At 33.5% G+C, this 20,245-nt stretch overlaps 3 protein-coding genes across 5 annotated transcripts in view; all 3 read right to left on the bottom strand.

The window, feature by feature from the left end:
* Positions 1-20,245, bottom strand: part of LOC125866229 (acyl-coenzyme A oxidase 3, peroxisomal-like) — a 287,150-nt gene that overhangs the window by 39,705 nt on the left and 227,200 nt on the right. The gene's annotated exons all lie outside the window — the stretch shown is intronic.
* Positions 4,458-6,483, bottom strand: LOC125865335 (8-hydroxygeraniol dehydrogenase-like). Its single transcript, XM_049545537.1, has 4 exons — positions 6,451-6,483; positions 5,476-5,567; positions 5,171-5,284; positions 4,458-4,947 (listed from the first exon to the last, which is right to left on the bottom strand). Exons 1-4 carry the CDS (start codon positions 6,481-6,483, stop codon positions 4,458-4,460), a joined length of 729 nt encoding a protein of 242 aa, XP_049401494.1.
* LOC125866244 (8-hydroxygeraniol dehydrogenase-like) lies at positions 8,900-12,200 on the bottom strand. Of its 2 annotated transcripts, none has more exons than XM_049546578.1 (5): positions 12,006-12,200; positions 11,804-11,917; positions 10,254-10,764; positions 9,271-9,424; positions 8,900-9,179 (listed from the first exon to the last, which is right to left on the bottom strand). In XM_049546578.1, the coding sequence occupies exons 1-5, from the start codon at positions 12,101-12,103 to the stop codon at positions 8,977-8,979; spliced, it is 1,080 nt and encodes a 359-aa protein (XP_049402535.1). In that variant the 5' UTR covers positions 12,104-12,200; the 3' UTR covers positions 8,900-8,976. The 2 variants fall into 2 exon arrangements, with proteins under 2 accessions (XP_049402535.1, XP_049402534.1); XM_049546577.1 differs by lacking the exon at positions 9,271-9,424 and adding an exon at positions 10,003-10,156 and having other exon boundaries at positions 8,904-9,179; positions 12,006-12,196.

Raw genomic sequence — 20,245 nt, 5'->3', positions numbered from 1 at the left:
TTGGGGCGGCGCCCCTAGCAGAGCCCCAGCCAGGCCTTCTGAAGTTTTTGGTCTGGCGCTCCGCGCTTTGCAGAGCGCCAAGGACGCCAAGTTTCCCCATTCATTTCACACCTTCTCATGCATGTTCCTTGGTATTGTACCTATGTTTCATAGTTGTTTTCAAAGCTCCAAGGTACGTCTATACGTCAAGAACTCGTCCATAACATGTGATCAAACACCTTGAATCCATAATTCCAATTCAAGGAGAGTTAGTTTCCAAATCAAGTGAAGTTAGAAGTCAAGTGAAGTTAGAGCCAAGCTTAGAAGTTAAGAAGTAAGTCAAGCAAGAGTCTTTAATGAACGTTTTAACTTCATTTTAAGACTCAAGTTTCCAGTCAAGCAAAGAGTATAGAGTTTTCAGTTAAGCAAAGAGTATAGAGTTTCAAGTTGAGTAAAGAGTATCGAGTTTCAAGTTAAGTCAAGAATTTAAAGTTGAGTTCATTTCTCAAAAGTTATTAGGGAACTATGTATTCCCAAAGGAGTTTTAAAGAAATGTTTTTACGTTTAAACAAGCTTTGGAACTGAGATCTCCAAAGAGCCTTCGGGCTAGTTTTTCAGAAAAAGAGTTATCGCTTTCTAAATGAAGCAAAAGAGGAAACTGAGATTTCCAAGATAGCCTTTGAGCTAAGTTTTTGAGTAATTATCTCAAATCAGCAGGAAGAAATATGTTTTTTTAAACATAAGAGCCAGTATATTTTTGGGAGTAGTATCGAGCACCGAGTTGGGGGAGCGTTCAAGGAACCCACAGCTCTCATAGAACCATGTTAGCCACCAAGGGTAGAAAAGGATCATACTTTTTAGATGAATTCTTTTTCAGATAGACTAGTGGATCCATTATAACCACTAAACCATAAAATGGAGAGGTATGTCCCTTTTCTCATCCTATATTGTAGATTTCCAAGTGAATTTGCTAGCTTTCTCTTAATATGTTTTATTCCAATAAGTTGGGTAGGCCAAGGCAGTTCAGGTCTTATACCTTTGGCCGAGTATAGGATGCTCTGGCAACGTGAGGTCGATCGTTATATCATCACTATAGCTCTAAGTGATGGTTGTCTATTAGAGAAACTCCCACAACAGTTATTGTATTTTTATACACAGAAAGTATTGTATTTTTATATACATCAGGTCATTTGTATTTCCATATACATTTCAGGGTTATTGTATCTTTGTATACACACAGAGTTTATAGCAGGTTTTAAACAGTCTTTCTTTATATCTCACTTATTTTAAATTGCCTTATATTGAAAGAAGTCAGTCAGGTTGAGTTGAGTTGAGCCAGGTAAGCTATTCAGTTTCTTCCAGATTTTCCTTCTAGCCTATGTTACTTAGCTTTCCAGCTCGCATACTTGTACATTCAATGTACTGATGCCAGTTGGTCTGCATCTTATGATGATGCAGATACAGGTACCCGGGATCAGCACCCAGCACGCCGTTGATCCAGTTGAGCACTCTAGAGTCAGTGGTGAGCCTCCTTGCTTTCCGGAGGACTCTATTATTTTGTGTTCTTAGTTTTGTTTTATTAGAATGTTGCGGGGTCTGTCCCAACATCCATCTCAGTATTATAGAGGTTTCATAGACAGTCAGTCAGTTAGTATTGAGTCTCTCATCTATGTATATATGTAAATATGCTATTTTGGGACTCGAGTTGCCTTTTTGGCCAGATTTTTATCAGTTAAGTTATTTTATGTCCTTGCATTGCATAGAGTTATTCTCCTGAGTTAGGTTTCCGCTGAGTTAAGAAAGCCAAGCCAAGGGTTCGCTTGGGGCCAGCAATGGTCTTCGAGTGCCGGCCACATCCAGGGTGTAGGCTCGGGGTGTGATAAACTTGGTATCAGAGCAAGTTCCAGAGTCCTAGGGAGTCTATGAAGCCGTGTCTGTAGAGTCCTAGTTATCGGTGTGGAGCGCGCCACATTTATAATTGGGAGACTGCAACATTTAGGAAGATTTCTCACTTCTTTCACACTCATCTCGTGCGTTAGAGTTTATCCCTAAAAAATTTCTTTCTAATCCGTGCTTACCCGTGTTTCAGATAGTCATGCCTCCACGAAGAGTTGGCAGAGGGCGTCTTCCTAGACGTTATGTTGATGAGCAAGGGTTACCTTATGCCCCGGGAGTGCAACCACAAGGGGAAGTTTCTAATGCTGAGTTCAGAAAGGCAATTAAAACGCTGAGTCAAGCTGTAACTAATCAGATTGGCCAGCAAAGGGGAGCTCGACATAAAGGAGCTGACACTTCAAGGATTCGTGAGTTCTTGGGGATGAATCCTCCGAATTTCATGGGTTCGAGCACTATTGAGGATCTAGAGAACTTCATTGAGGAGTTGAAGAAGATTTTTGATGTGATGCATGTGGCAGATACTGAGAGGGTTGAACTAATTGCGTATCAATTGAAGGATATTGCTAGAACTTGGTTCGACCAGTGGAAAGGGGGCAAAGCTGAGAATGCACCACTTGCGAGTTGGGCTTGTTTTGAGAAAGCTTTCTTGGGGCGTTTCTTTCCCCGAGAATTGAAAGTGGCCAAGGTACGTGAGTTCCTCACGCTTAAGCAGGAATCTATGAGTGTTCTTGAGTATGGGTTGAAGTTCACACAATTATCCCGTTATGCTCCGGAGATGGTTGCGGACATGAGCAGTAGAATGAGTTTGTTTGTAGCTGGGTTGTCTCGATGGTCGAGCAAGGAAGGTAGGGCTGCAATGCTTATTGGGGACATGGACATATCAAGGTTGATTGTCTATGTGCAGTAGGTAGAGGAAGAGAAGCTGAGGGATAAGGAGGAGTTCAAAAACAAGAGAGCTAAGACAGGGAATGAGTCCGGACAGCAGAAGAGTGATGCAAACCGTTCGTCTTTCCAACAGAAACAGAAGGGACCTGCTCCATCATCTGCTAGTACACCTGCACCTAAGAACAAGAGTGAGTACTATGGGAAAAATGTCAGAGTAAAACCTAGTTATTTTTAGGGTAGTGTGGTACAAGGGGGTAGTAAGCCTCCTGCCTGCGCCAAGTGTGGTAGGAACCACTCAAGTATTTGTCGTGAGGGCTCCATTGGTTGTTTCAAGTGTGGACAGAATGGATATTTCATGCGAGAGTGTCCAGAGAACAGGCAGGGCAATGGGGACTATAGAGCATAGTCTTCTTTAGTTGTTCCACCAGACAGGACGACACCTAGAGGAGCTACTTCTAGTACAGGTGGAGGAGCAAACCGCCTCTATGCAATCACCAGTTGCTATGAGCAAGAGAATTCTCCAAATGTTGTCACTGGTATGATCAAAGTTTTTTCTTTTGATGTGTATGCTTTGCTAGACCCAGGAGCAAGTTTATCTTTTGTAACTCCTTATGTTGCAAGTCAGATTGATGTTCTTCCTGAAAGACTTTGTGAACCCTTTTGTGTTTCTACACCTGTTGGGAAGTCTATTCTAGCAGAAAGAGTCTATCGTGATTGTCCTATTTCCATCAATCACAAGAGCACCATGGCTGATTTGGTTGAGTTAGACATGGTAGATTTCGATGTCATTCTAGGTATGGATTGACTTCATGCTTGTTATGCATCGATGGATTGTAGAACTCGAGCAGTCAAGTTTCAGTTTCCGAATGAGCCAGTTATAGAGTGGAGTTGTAGTTTAGCAGGGCCTAAGGGTCGTTTCATTTCGTACCTTAAGGTGAGAAAGTTAGTTTCAAAGGGTTGTGTCTATCACTTAGTCTGAGTTAATGACTTTAGTATTGAGATATCTCCTTTTCAGTCAATTTCTATAGTAAGAGAGTTTCCAGAAGTTTTTCATGATGATTTGCCCGGAATTCCTCCTGAGAGAGAGATAGATTTGGGTATAGACCTCATTCCAGATACTCGTCCTATCTCTATTCCGCCTTATGGAATGGCACCAGTAGAGTTGAAAGAGTTGAAAGAGCAGTAAAGGGATCTAGTAGATAACGATTTTATTTGACCAAGTTGACTCGGAAAACAGCGAAGTTTCAATGGTCCAAAGCTTATGGGAAAGCTTTCAGGAATGGAAAAAGAAGTTGACTACCGCCCAGTTATGATAATTGGTTCTTGAGTACATACTGGGTATCTGAATCTAAAATGGATTCCACAAGGAGGAATAGTGATGATGAATAGGTCTAACCCATCATTAGTGCCAGAAGTAAAAGGTGAGAAAGACCAGACCCTATCTTACTGGAATTACAAACAGAATGTTCATAAGCAGTAATGGCTTTTGAACAAGGGGGAGATGGTGTTTTGAGGTATCAAGGTGGATTGTGGGCATTGTTGCTTGTTGGGTGTTTGAGTTTGATTTACACCCTTAGCTTAGTAAGCGTCATCTCATTCAAGGACGAATGTTCCAAAGGGGGAGATATTGTAACATCCGGCAATTTGAAATAACTATGAAGAGGCATAGAATTGGAAATAGTCATTTTTGGAAATAATTAAAAAAAAATCTGGATTGCCCCTAAAGGATCAATTGCTTCGTCTTTCTTACTAACATATGTACTTATCACAGTAACTTTGGTTCCGAACGCCTTAGCAAATTTCACAGCCATATGTCCAAGACCACCAAGACCAACAACACCAATGTGCATTCCAGGTTTATCTAGTCCGTAATATCTCAAAGGACTATAAGTTGTGATCCTTGCACATAACAGGGGAGCTGCTTCCATTGGTAAATTTTCGAGCCAATGGACCACGTAGTGCTCATTCATTACCATTATATCGGAGTAACCACCATACGTGGTGGTTCCATCGATGTCAACACCATTGTACGTCAATATCATATCGGGACAGTAACTTTCGAGATCATTGTCACAATTTTCACATTCTCTACATGATCCTACTAAACATCCAACTCCAACTTTGTCACCAATTTTGAATTTCTCAACTTTGCTACCAACCTCAATTACTACACCAACAACTTCATGCCTGTAACGTCCAACAACATATTCAGTATAATCTCACAAGTCGGCTCTGCCTCTGTATCTACATATAATGCAATTATAAGAATACTCTTTTTGTAACTTGGTGAATAATAAGTCCGCTTATCTACCGTTTTCTACTTAAATTAAATTAGATATAACGATTTTTGTCTACGATAGAGTTATAATAAAAGAACATAGTAAAATATATGGATCAAAATGAAACTTACCCTGGTACCAATGGATATATACTATTGCTCCATTCATTCTTGAGTTGATGAAGATCAGAATGACAAATTCCACAATACATAACTTTGAATTGCACATCTGTATCTCCAGTCACCCTTCACCATTCAACAAGAAAAGTTACAGATGTATACTATTCGGTCAACTAGTTTATCAATATGTTCGAAATTAAAAGACGCAATATATACACTATCGGTGTAGATATGTTGTGTAGATCTAATTCATATAAAATATACACTATCTATATAAACTATCAAGTTTATATAACGTAAATCTGAAAAGATGGTACCTTCTTGAGAAGTTGAAAGGAGAAAGTACCCCAGAAGTATCTCTAGCTGCCCATCCAAATGCCTCAACATTTTCATGTGAGTTTTCCATTTTCTTGATTTTTGTTTATTTTTGGAGATATTATTATTAGAACAATTAATTTGAGTAAAGTTATAGTCCAATGTATTGATTTTTCATTTGAATAAATAGGCATTTGAATTGATGGCTAGTGACGTAGTCGATGAGGTATAAAACAAATGTTATCGTCATGGCTTCTCTGTACATTTGCCTTTTATGAATTAATATATAAGATATAATATTATATCTTATATTATATGATGTTTCTAGGAAAATGGTTCAGTAGTACGTGACCAAGGTCTAGCCGCTAATTTTAATTTTTTTAAAAATTAGTCTTTATATTATTATAAACTATGTGTAGTAGCGACATTCTTAGTAGAAATTGGTTTCAATGAAATGTTTTAATATGATTGTATGGAATCATAAAAGCTTTTGAAAAAATAGAGGAAAAACTCGATTTATAGAATTGGTTTGATTTACGAATAAATAAAACAAATGTAATTGGTTTGATTTGGTAACTGATAAATCCCAATCAATTGGTTTATGGATACCTCTTAGCATTCTAGTAATTTTGTTTTCAGAATCAGACTATATATTTATGTTTGAAACTTAACTTTATATAAAGACCATATTTGGTTTTTCGTGTGTATAATTAGCTCATGGATCTGATGTTTTTGGGTACCCAAAAAAATTATTTGAAAAAACTATATGAGGACCTCAGTAATGAGTTGGAGAAGCGTTACGTATAGTCCCGCTGTTTTTTTCACGCATATTTTCATATTTACGAGCCAACTTTTAGAAATTACCTGACTTTCTTGATTTTTCGTGTGTATTAGCCCATGAATTTGATGCCTTTAAGGCACCCGAATCTTTTTTTTGTAAAAACTATATGAAGACCTCCGTAATGAGTTGGAGAAACATTACGTGTAGTCCCGCCGTTGATTTCACGCATATTTTCGCATTTATGAGCCAACTTTTAGGAATTAACAGACTTTCTTGGTTTTTTTAGTGTACTAGCCCATGGATTTAGCGTCTTTGGGGCATCCGAAATTTTTTTTTGAAAAAACTATATGAGGACCTCCGTAATGAGTTGCAAAGCATTATGTATAGTCCCGTTGTTTTTTCATGCATATTTTCATATTTAGGAGCCAATTTTTAGGAATTACCCGATTTTCTTAATTTTTCTTGTCTATTAACTCATGGATCTGGCGCCTTTTGGCCACCCATAAAAAATTTCTAAAACAATTTATGATGACCTTCGTAATGAGTTTGGGAAGCATTGTGTATAGTTCCGTCAATTTTTTCAAGCATATTTTTGCATTTACGAGCCAACTTTTAGGAATCACTTGACTTTCTTAATTTTTCCAGTGTATTAGCCCATGGATCTGGCGCCTTTGGGCATCCCAAAATTTTTTTTCTATCAAAACTATATGAGGACCTCCGTAATGAGTTGGGGAAACATTATGTATAGTGCCACTGATTTTTTCACGCATATTTCTTAATTTCGTGTGTATTAGCACATGAATGTGGCGCCTTTAGGCATCCCGAAATATCACATAGAATGCTATAATTTAATAAGTGAAAAACACAATAATTTGAAAAAGATTTTGTAGTTAAGGGAGCATCTATAATTTAGCTCTCTAAAATGATAATTGCGTCACTTTAATTTTGTTCCACAATAATTAATTAGGATATATCGTTGGCGATTACCTTTCCAGTATAGCCATCAGAAAAGATGGTAAACAATAACTTGAAACAAAATATTAATAAATTGTGTGTTTGGTGCGAAAGAAAAATATTTTCTAATTTTTCTAAGTTTGATTGGTCTAATATTTTTGAAAAAATACTTTTTGCAAAATCGTTAAATATCAGGAGAATAAATTCCTGACACGATGTAAAAAAAGTTTCATAAATAATATTCCTCGATTCTACTATTTTGTTTGCTTTTGAATATTCACAAATTTGCAAAAAGAATAAGAATCTAATATTTTGATCAAATAAATTTCTATCAAAATACTAAAAAAAAAAAAGTTGAAGTTTAGGGGGGGTTTAGTCGAAAAATCGGACCTCATCCATACAATAAAAAGGATTAAATACAAAGATTATCTTCAAGCTTACCTTATTCTGATTGTTTGGAGGACCATCACGGAATCGCTACCCGTTAAGGAGGCTAATAAATACAACATCGACCCTACCAATTGAAAGCAATATCTCAATTCATTATAATTGGGGATAAAAGCTGTCGGTGCATTTTTTTTTCAAATATAACTTAGTATAAGTCATTTATTTGTTTAGATTAATGAAGAAGGACATATATATTATGGGTCCTCTATTAGGTCAATTCAGAAAATAAAAAGGCAAAAAAAAAAAAAAAAGAGAGACATGACTATTTGAAATATCTAGTTGTATCATTTAAACAAAAAATATCCACTTTAAATAGTTTTTTTTTCCTTTTTTATTTTCAACATGAATATATTTTTTAAGTTGGTACTGTTACTCCATATTTGAAAGGAATATAGTTTTAAAAGTAGTTCAAAATATGACATATACTTCTTAGATAAAAGGATTAAACACATGTTTCGATTAATTGAATGTTAAATATGCTTTAGTAGATATCTCAAAGGACCCAAATCAGAATATACCTATAGTTTATGGACCAAAAATGCTCTTATTCCTACTTTATACAAGAGTTTAAGTTTACAACAACAAGGGTTGTGGTAGAGTACTAATAAGTATTCCTCCAATTTTAATCAAAAGTCTTGGATTCAAGTCTCCGGTCTGATTACAATGTTGCCTTTGTTAAAAAGAACGTGGAATTTTCCAACCTGAACGTAGATTTCCAAGCCTGTCCCTTCTCCTTACTCGAGAAATCTGAGATAGCTCCGTAAACTAATAATTTATAATAGACGAGCCCTATCCTTATGTTTCGAACTTGCTTTTGGTACAAGGGAAGAGACGAAAAATTCTAGCTATAGTTCTTCTTCTGCCTAATCTTTCGTACATCTTTGTGATTTAATCTTCAGAACCATGTGCCTAAGAGGGTGAGGGCCTTTATAGCCATAATTCTTCCCCCAGTTCTACATCAAAAGCAAGTCTCTTTGATTGCCCCACCGACCTTTTCTAAAAGAACTTTAGGTCGAAGGTTGGTTGTAAAGTAAGAAGGGTGGTGTGCTTTTGAATATGATTTATTTTGATAGAAAGAAGAACCAGAATTGATCTTGTGTCGTATCGTTTTTCAATTGTACGGTGGTTGGGCCCCAAAACATATATTAAAGACCGGATGGAAATTTTTTTTAAAAAAAAATTGTATACGAAAACTTATTATCGTGTCATATAAAATGGAGCATAAGAGTAGTAGAAAGGAATGTTTAGTAATTCCCTCAAGAACTCACCATTTTTTCTTGCTTAAAATACAAACACACAACAAGAACAACATGTCCCTATATTAACTCTTCTTCAAAGTATTGCCAATGTCAAGAACAAAACGATACTTCACGTCCGATTTCACAAGACGTTCCACTGCTCTATTCACGTACTCCATTGGCACGACTTCAACATCTGGCGTTATGTTATGCTTCTCCGCGAAGTTTACCATCTCTTGCACCTCCTTCACCCCTCCTATCGCACTCCCTCCCACTAGTTTCCGTCCTGTTTTCCACATTACATACTTGAGTTATTAATTAAATCAAACGGACATGTCAGAACTTAAATGAAGAATAAGATACTACGCGAAATGTACCTAAAAGCAATGGAAATACAGGCAACTCTAGTGGTTTTTCTGGGGCACCAACCATCACTAGCTTCCCATTAGTTTTCAACAAATTAAGCAAAGGAAAAATAGGATGAACCGCGGAAACAGTGTCAATGATTCCGTCAAGTGAACCCTCTGCAGCCTGCTTGTATTTACATGTGCAAACAAAAATTCATACTTATGTCACATGAATATCATTGTAAATTTGTGATTGAAGCTAAGTTGATTGATCGACTGACCTGCATTTGTTCAGGATCACAACTAACCAAAAATGAGTCTGCTCGTAAACGTTCAATTGCCTCGTCTTTTTTATTGATAGATGTACTAATGACAGTAACTTTGGTCCCAAATGCCTTAGCAAATTTCACAGCCATATGTCCAAGTCCGCCAAGACCAACAACACCAATGTGCATTCCAGGTTTATCTAGTCCGTAATATCTCAAAGGGCTATAAGTTGTGACCCCTGCACATAACAGGGGAGCTGCTTCCATTGGCAAATTATCAGGCCAACAAATGATAAAATGCTCGTTGACAACCATGAGATCGGAGTAACCACCGTGAGTGATGGTTNACCATCTCTTGCACCTCCTTCACCCCTCCTATCGCACTCCCTCCCACTAGTTTCCGTCCTGTTTTCCACATTACATACTTGAGTTATTAATTAAATCAAACGGACATGTCAGAACTTAAATGAAGAATAAGATACTACGCGAAATGTACCTAAAAGCAATGGAAATACCGGCAACTCTAGTGGTTTTTCTGGGGCACCAACCATCACTAGCTTCCCATTAGTTTTCAATAAATTAAGCAAAGGAAAAATAGGATGAACCGCGGAAACAGTGTCAATGATTCCATCAAGTGAACCCCCTGCAGCCTGCTCGTATTTACATGTGCAAACGAAAATTCATACTTATGTCACATGAATATCATTGTAAATTTGTGATTGAAGCTAAGTTGATTGATCGACTGACCTGCATTTGTTCAGGATCACGACTAACCAAAAATGAGTCTGCTCCTAAACGTTCAATTGCCTCATCTTTTTTACTGATAGATGTACTAATGACAGTAACTTTGGTCCCAAATGCCTTGGCAAATTTCACAGCCATATGTCCAAGTCCGCCAAGACCAACAACACCAATGTGCATTCCAGGTTTATCTAGTCCGTAATATCTCAAAGGGCTATAAGTTGTGACCCCTGCACATAACAGGGGAGCCGCTTCCATTGGCAAATTATCAGGCCAACGAACAATAAAATGCTCGTTGACAACCATGAGATCGGAGTAACCACCGTGAGTGATGGTTCCATCAGAGTGAGTACCATTGGCTGTCAATACCTGTCCAGGACAGTAATTTTCGAGATCGTTTGTACAATTTTCACATTCGTTACATGATCCTACTAGATATCCAACCCCTATTTTGTCTCCGATTTTGAACTTGTCTACCTTGTTACCAACCTCAGTTACCACTCCAACAATTTCATGCCTGAAAAATCAATTGAGATTGACATAAATTTTGATCTCATAAACTCAAAAACTATATTGACCTTCAAGAATAACTTGTTAATCAATTTCACTATACATTTGGATTTTGGCTACACATTTCTTAGTTGACTTAATCGAGCTGGTAGTTATTATCACAAAAAGTATATGACTTTTTGAGTGATCATCTGAGAAATCAATCCGCCTTCTACCCCTTCCATCCAAGTGTTTTTTTATTTGTTTTGTTTGGTGTTAAAAACAACATCCACTTACATAATCTTCTTGAGGTTCAAAATTGTTTACCACATAGTGCAAATCTATGTTGTTCGGATTCTTCAAAAATATTGAAGCATCGTATCAGATTTTGGAGGATCCATTACGTACCCAAAAGCATGTTTGAAGAGTGAGCAACGTAGAAGGAATTTGGAAGTAGCTCAGATTAGGATTTTTTTTCCCCACAAATATAAATATGTTTGTAGTATCTCTGACAGTAGTCAGAATGCTAGTAATGAATGTTCTTGCAGATCTTAATGGAAAAATGGATATCGTAAGTGGCGGAGCCAAGAATTTTAATAAAAATATATGGAGAGAAGTATTGAAAATATCTCTAAATTCGGTGTAAATTATTAGTTTCATTCTTGAACTATTGACAGCCTTAAAGAAACTAATTTACTTGACTAACTAAACTTAAATACACTCCCGATCTTGCAACATGGGTGAAATACCCTCCTAAATTCTCGTCATGTTTAGGGTGTTTCAACACTTCTCTCGGCTTTTTATTAAGAGTCAAATATTCCTACTAGAGTTTTGAGACCACTTGCTATGTCATGTGGCAGATCGTAGGTATATCGATGGTGTATCTAAGTTAAGTTAGTCAAGATATTTTTAAGACTGTCAATAATTTGGAGATGAAACTAATAATTTGACGATTCAACACTTTTTGCATAAATAGGTACAATTTTTTGTTATACACATTAAAATTTTCCGACGATCACAAAAAAACATAAAATTTTAAAAAAAACAATAAAGATAAGTAAACTTGCCCCGGTATAATTGGATATTTGGTGATGCCCCATTCATTCTTGATTTGATGAAGATCAGTATGACAAATTCCACAACACATAACTTTGAATTGCACATCTTTTTCACCTGTCTCTCTGCATCCATTTCAAATTTCAAATTAAACCTCAATAACAATAACGTATTTATAATTTCACGTGTCGGAAAAATTAATAAAATTTGTACCTTCTTGAAAAATTGAGAGGAGAAAGTACCCCAGAAGTATCTCTAGCTGCCCATCCCAATGCCTTAATTGGGTGTTCATTCTCATGTGATTTTTCCATATTACTTTTTTTTAGCTGATTCTTGATTTTTTTGAGTAATGTAGACTATACTAAATAGCATATAATATATAAGAAAGAGAAAGCAATATTATAGGAGAGGGAAAAGTAGTGGTTGTCATTTCATCATTTGAAGTATATCCCTTTTTTTCTTGCGACTCGATTTTTAGAATTTGCATTAAAGTCCTAACTAAATTTGAATTACACACCACAATGATGAGGGATTGTTGGAGTAGAAAAGAAGTGGTTGTTATTTTTCCTCATTTAAAATAGATTTTTTATTTTGAGTGCAAGTAGCCTAGGGACCAACAGAAAAAACTTTAGTATATTTTATTTGTAAGGCTGTTTTTTTTTGTCTTATATTATACGGCCACCATTTGAAAAAAATGATTTTTTTTCTGTTTTAGTCTGATTTTAAAAAAACCAGCCTTTTCCTTTTTGGAAATATTTTAACTTTAATTTTTGACATGGTATGTTTAAAGCATAAAATTAAAAAAGAATTTGATACACTTGACATAATTTTAATTTAAGACCATAAAAATGAAAAAAGTTTTTTTATTTTCTTGAATTTCGTGTCAAGTCAAATTAGGTCAATCGTTTATAAACGGAAAGAATATATATTATGTGAGGTATAAAATGATTATTTTTTAAAAAAATGAAGAGAATTTTACCAAAATAGTGTACTTGTACTATTACAGTAAATATACCATTTTTGTTCCATATCAGTTAGTTATAATTCGCTTTTTAATATATAGTATTTTTACATGAAATTGACATGTACAAAATTGTAACTTATAATATTTTTAGTACAAGTTTTTAAAAAAAAATTGCAACTCACGTAGTAATTTGTTGACTTCACCACATAATTCCAAAAATGATCAGAGATTAATATATATGACAAACAATAATTTGAAAACAAAAATATTTTAGCTCTTTAAAATAGTGAGCGAGTCATTTTCCATACAACTATTATTAGGATGGTTGACAAATGACAACAAATGGATCATCGACCCTACCAATCAAAAATAATATCTTATTAAATATATAATACATATAAAATTAATTGATCTGATTGATTCAGATTTTTGTTGTATTAAATTTATTAACAAGAAACACATCCAATAAATTCATTAATTATATTATTTGATATTCTTTTCTGGTAATCCCACACGTCATTCGACAGAATCAATTTTGTCAAATATTATAGAATAACAATATTGCTTAAAATAATCACATTAAACAATAAAAAGAACATCAATCACTAGGTAATGTCATTCTTTAAATAGAAAAAAATGTTTTTTTTAAAAAAAAGCCTCACATAAAATATACATGTGTCGATTCAAGGGCGGCTCAAGGGTGAAGATAGTAAAATCTAGAGTTAATAGTTAAAAATGTATTTAAACAATTATAATTTATATCTATCTGATATTTCATTTATCTATCTAAGCTATTATTTTTTTTATATTAAAACATACCTTAATATTGAATTGATCTGCACACATTTATTATCAACTAAGAATAAATATTTGATCAACCTAACATCAAGATTTGTTTTTAGTACAAATTTAGTGATAATTTAAATAGGTAAAAAAAATACAATGTATTATATTTCTTTGTAGTCTTCTAGTTCATAGAGATAATAAATTAAATGTAAGACAGACAAACAAACAAACAAACGAAAACAAAATACCAATATGAAGAAAGAAACTTTTATTAGAGTATGATAATAAAAACATTATTCTCAAGAACAATATTCATTCTATTAAAAAAAAATTGACTATGAAAACTATAAAATAAAATAAAATATGACTACCTACAAAATTAAAATAATCCTTTTTTTTTCTAGTTTGTTGAAGGTCCTTCGAGACGAATATAATCGTACATAAGTCCAGTAAAAGGGCCATAAACTGATGCTTGCTTCAAATATATTATATTTTCACCAATATAAAGTTGTGTCCCTGAAAATTCAATATCGAAAGCCATATATAATCCATGAATTCCATGTCTTGCTATTGCATTACTCATCCCAATTGATGAACTATCAAAACCATGGTCTTGGTTTTGATGGAGTATTTATCCACACCTATAAAAATGAAAATTCAACAAAAAAGTTAGAACGAAAATTAAAATAAGATTTTTGTCATGTATATTATTATTCAATACGTGTAACATAAAGCTATACGTAAGGGTAAATAACATTTTTTGTTCCTTCTATTGTTAGTAAATTTGAATTATAATTTTGGTAATACATGATTAATTACTTGAAATGTGCATTTTTGACCATTCCCTTACTTGAGAGTATTCACAAATTTTCAGAATTATTAACTTTTATACCATTTATGATGGTAATAAATACATGTAAAAGTAGTCCAAATACAATATACTTCCTACATAAAAATAAACCAATTATAACAAACATTTTAACTAATTAAAAGTTAAATGTGTTGAGTCATATATCATAAGAATCAAAATCAGAATTAATCAATAACTGACTAGCGATTAGAAGTACTATAAACTTTTAGTCGCTAGTTAGTTATTGATTCAGTACATGAAACTTAAACACGATCGATATTTGATTTTCTTTAATTTTTTAATTAGTTTTTTCTTCATGAATTTTATAAACTAAAATATGTTGAGTATTGAGAGTGGAGATGAAGATTCCATACTAGTAAATGAGCATAAGATGCAGAAGCCAAAGCTATATGAAGATGATAAGTGCCACTAGAATCCACAATTTTAACATCAAATACAATTTGCCATGTTGTTGCTGATAAACTCCTATCATTATTCCTCCTGCAATTAATATAAAAAAAATCAAAAAAAAAAAATTAAAATACATGAAGTTATTATAAATTATTAAAAAAATATACAAATAAATAATTTTTTTTAATAGTTACCTGTTTACATGGGCAAAAAACCAATCTTTTCGAAAATCACTAACACCAATTTTGTACACTAAATCTCCATTAGGATATAAATCAGTGTTATGATCCCATAAACCATATTGTCTAAACCTGTAATTAGCAACATATCATGATAATCAAATTAGAAAAAAAACACAGTCTAGTGTGCATAAAACATCTCACGTTCACGTAAGGTTTAAGGAAGGGTCATAGATATAAACAGTCTACGTAATGCAAATATTAGTGATTGATCGACCCCGCAGTACTTACTTATGTATGGTAGTGTTAGTGTACAAATAATTTTGAAGACCAGGCAATGGATCAGATATAAAAAATTCATTAGCAGTTCTATCTGGAAATCCAATTTCCCATAATGTTGGACCATTTCTTGGAGCTTCAAATATAATTTGACCTAAGTTTGTGTCCTTTCCTGCAAAAAATAAATTTATATAAGTTAGAAATTTTATTATACTATAGTGTTTTATTAACTCTACATTATATGACACTTTTTTCTTTTCGATCGATTAAGAAAAGACATTGCATATTAGGTTTAAAAATTCTAAAGATACTATTGGTACATGTCAAAAGTACTTTTTTTTTAAAAAAAATAAATTATATTCATTTAAGAAATATTGTCATATATAAAATGAAACAAAAAATGTACTTTGCGTAACGGTTATATAAGAAGTGAATTTGTAATCTCCCATAACTCCAGGGACCCAAGAATATACTCCATAAATTCCAGGTCTAACATTATTTATCTTGAAATTACCAGAATCATCAGTTTGAGTCCAAAATTGATAACCCTGTCAATAATACATAAATAACATATTTAATTATGAATTTTTAAATGTAACCATATATAATATATAATAAAATAAAAATATAGACAAAAAAAAGTACATTACCTTGGTTTCACTTTGCCAAGATCCAACAAGTCCAGGTTCAGCAAGTCCAATAAATGCATATAATGCAGGCAAAGCATCAACATTTATGTACCTAAAAAGACATTTATTAAGTTATAAATAATCTAATTAACTTATATAATATAAAAAAACATACGTACAAATGAGATAATTTGAAGCACGCAAGTCCAAATATACCCACGGTTAGTACAAAGGGGCATATTTGGAACTTTTAAATTATTTATAGGTAAATTTGAGACAAAAGATAACGATGGAGGATTCTATGAGCTAGACGTCAGACTAATGAATGACAAATATAAGTCACATCCAATAAGTTAAGGGTATTTCTTACTCTTTTTCGTTTTTTATATTGTTAATATATACACGTTAAATTCGATTTTAGTTAAATCACTCACTAATTATAGAATAATAAGAATTTAAGAAAATAATTACCAGTCATGAACCATTAATTGGCCACTAACTGAGCCACGTTGATTTGCATGAAGATAATCTATTGATGCAGGAAAATCATAAGGCCATTTATTTGTTTCTTCATTCATCTGCAAAAATTAACAAAATGTTAGTTTTCAGTTTTCACTCATATAATTTAATTTTTTTTTTAAAAAATAATTAAGTAGATGCGCGAGATACACTAATCTGATGCGCTAATACATTAATCTGATGGGCGAGATACACTAATCTGATGCGTGCAAATGAGGGATTTTGGAGATTTGTAAAACTTATAAGGGATAATGGTAATAAGTAAACTAAAAGGTGAGATTTTTGTAATTAATTCTAAAAATTATATCAAAGTAAATGTTTTTATGTATAAAATAAAATTTTAAAATTATATATATAATGTCGGATTGGTTTTTTTTAGTTAAAACCAAACCAACCCAAATATAGTCGGGTTTGTTTTTTCAACACCAAACCAAGTCAAACCAACCACTAGTTGGATTTTTTTTCCGATTTGACTTGATTTGAGGTTTGATTCGATTTTCAGTTCGATTTTGTACACCCCTACCAGAAACTACTCATCAAGTATTGTGTGAACCATCTCTACAAGTCATAAAAGTAATAATAAAATTACGAGGAGGGACAAAACAAGGAAAAGAAGTAGAAAACACAAAATGATTATGAGGATCGTTACAATACTTAAAACATTTCACAAAAATTCAAACAAAAAAAGTATTTGCTTATCTAAAGTTTGAACACCCTTTAAAATATTCCGAGTTATATTACTGATTAGATGTCACTAATTATGTCTTTTATTTTGTCACTAATTAAATCACTAATTACATCATGTCAATGTAAAATTATAATATTTCAATGAATAATATAAGACACAGAGACACTAATTTAAGACTAGTCAATTTTTATTTATAAAATATGCAATTTTTGTTATATGTGATAATTTTCTTTCTTAAAAAATCTCAAAAATCAGATTTACTTCTTTAGATCATTCTTGTTTATTCATTGACTTGCTAAAAATTGTTGCTTTACCTATAGCTCTTGTCATGTATACTCTATATAAACCGACAAGCCAAGACCTGTTTTCATAATTTTGATTTTAAGTTTTTGTAGAGTGTGTCTTCTCTTTTACAATATATCGTGGTAATTTATTTGATTCATTCTTTTCTTACTTTTTTTTTGTTCCTTTTTATATAAAGATGTTACTGTTTGGAGTGTCAAATAATATCACGATCCAGACCGTCGTGATTGGTACCCATACTAATCCTCCGGTGGGAGAGCCACTACTATAACACAAACCAAGCCACTAAATTAAAAACTAAAGCATTTAAGTTACGGAAGCAAGTTAAATAGCTAAAACTGAAGTTCCCATAAACTTCCAAAAGATCTAACAACTAAACAATGTGGAAAATACACCTAGAACCTGAAAGTCAATGTACCAAAACATCTAAAGTTCAACAAGTCTAAACAAGAAGGGTCACAACCCCAAACTAATGAAAAAATCCACTAACTAGAAAGTCTAAGTCCGAAATGTGGACATAGACGAAAGGAGAACTCATTGCAGCCTAGAAGAACTGGCTCACCCTTGAATTCAATCGGCGATCACTGATCTTCTAAGCGAGGTCTATTGATAGCCGCCTGAAGATGTCATGTACTCAACAAAGAAAGAGCAAGTGCAGTATCAATACACAACCACAGTGTACTGGTAGGATCACACGACTATCCCACTAAATGTAACATATATAAGTTAATACAACAATATAATTACATGCATATATCGAACATATACAATATCATCTTCATTTACGAACAACGAACATTTTCACATTTCTCAAGACACACAATTATATCAAATCATTGGTCCTCTCATGGAACCCAAACCCAAACTGTTAGCATACCGAAACGTGGTACACGATCCAATATTTATGTCGGAACGTTGAAACCAATCCCATATTTATGCCGGAACGTGGCAACCGATCCAAGTTAGGGTGTCAGAACGCAACACCCGATCCATTCAACAAGCCACAATCACAATCACAAGTATATTCCCAATCATACAATCAAGTCATAATTCATGACATTTATCAATCATCTATCCTCAATTTCAATTATTGTGATCAATAATGCAATATTCGCATACATACATGTATCATAATGAAGCAAGAACAAACATACATCGCACAACATGAAATCACAACCATCACCTACCTCGAAACAAGCTTGAAACCCTAAGAAACTTGATTCTTCCCTTTCCGGATTTGTTCCGCTTGTTCTTGGTTTACAAACAATCAATATAATACGGGAATCAATAAACAATCACTAATTACCCAAATTACTAACGATCCTATAAACCCTAGATCATACCCATGATCCCAAGTACCCAAAATAGGGTTGTTTCCACCATGAATTCCAGATCAAAACTCTCCCCCATCAATAATTACCCATTAGATTACGTTCTACAGATCGAAAAACGGATTCAGGGAGTTAAAACCTTACCTTTAGCCTTAAGAATGGTGGAAAACTGTTAAGAAAAGACCTGGGTTCGTTCCTTAGCTCTCAAATTTAAAAATTGCAGAATAAAGACGTTTTGGGGTTTATTAACGACTTTAAGTCGCGTCTGGCTCGCCACAACGGCCCTGCCCTGGCGATCGAAATCACTGCCAAAGCGGCTTGCACAAAATAGTAAGCTAATTAAAGAATTCCAAAACCCCCATTTCACAACACGCCTTCAACCAACGACACTCAGAAAATACCGTTCATGCTAAGATCAATTTTAGGAGTTCGACTCGCCCGAATTTAATTCCGTAAAGTCGTACGGATTCTTTAATGACTTACCTAACTACTCATGTAATCAAAATCATAATTAAATCACCTGATTGCTACCGGATTTCCCTACACCTCAAACACTTCGATTTCGTTCAAATCTGGACTAGGTTGGAAAATTTCAAGATACTACGAAAAAGTTTTTGGCCCAAATTTTTTTCCCCGTTGGCTTTTCCATAACGATGGAACCCGGTCGTTACAAATAATTTGCTAATCATAAATTTCTCAAAATTTTATAATTTGAACCATTAGTTATTTTATCGACTTATAGTATTTTCTTTGTAGTCTTTAAATATATACATTTTATTTTAATTTTTTTGAAGAATATATACCATATTAAAAATCAAAACTAAGTGTAATGAACCTCATACTCCTTCCTTTCACACAAATTGGGACATACAGAGTGTTTATTTATCCAAAGTTGAAACACCCTTCACAAAATTCTTGTTACGTCGTCACTGATTACGTCATGTCAATGTGAAAGTCTAATTATTCTTTAGATATTCTAGATGCAGAGAAAGTAATTTAAGACCGGTCATTGTTTCTTATTTTATATATTGTTCAACCTTGGTTAAATGCAATATTTACATTGCTTCTTCGGATTATTCTCATTTGTTCATTCACTAATAACAACTATTTTTTACTTGATTTCTTTCATATAAGTCATGTATTGTATCTTCTATATATAATCCACAATCCAGGGACCTTTTTAAAAAAAATATCAATTTTAAGTTTTGTGGACGATTTTATCTTTTGGGATATATCATGGTAATTTTTTTACTTGAATTGTCTTCCTTAATTCCATCGCTTAAGAGACATTTTTGAGAAACCATGACAAAATTTTTAATCTTTTAAATATTTTGTATAGGATACATGATCAATTTTTTTTTTTTGTTAATGACATACACTTCTAAATAAACGTTATTTATATGATTTTAATCCAACTTTATAGTCATGTCATGTGATATTTTTCAGTTGTAATTCTCTTTTATCTTGTTAGGCTCCCTTTTCTTTTCAATTAATTTCCTCTTTTCCTTTGTGAA

Source organism: Solanum stenotomum, chromosome 5, assembly GCF_019186545.1.
Source record: "Solanum stenotomum isolate F172 chromosome 5, ASM1918654v1, whole genome shotgun sequence".
In the NCBI taxonomy this organism is placed as follows: Eukaryota; Viridiplantae; Streptophyta; class Magnoliopsida; order Solanales; family Solanaceae; genus Solanum; species Solanum stenotomum.
Note: the sequence above shows the minus strand (reverse complement) of the source record. Positions and strands in the feature narration are given on the sequence as shown.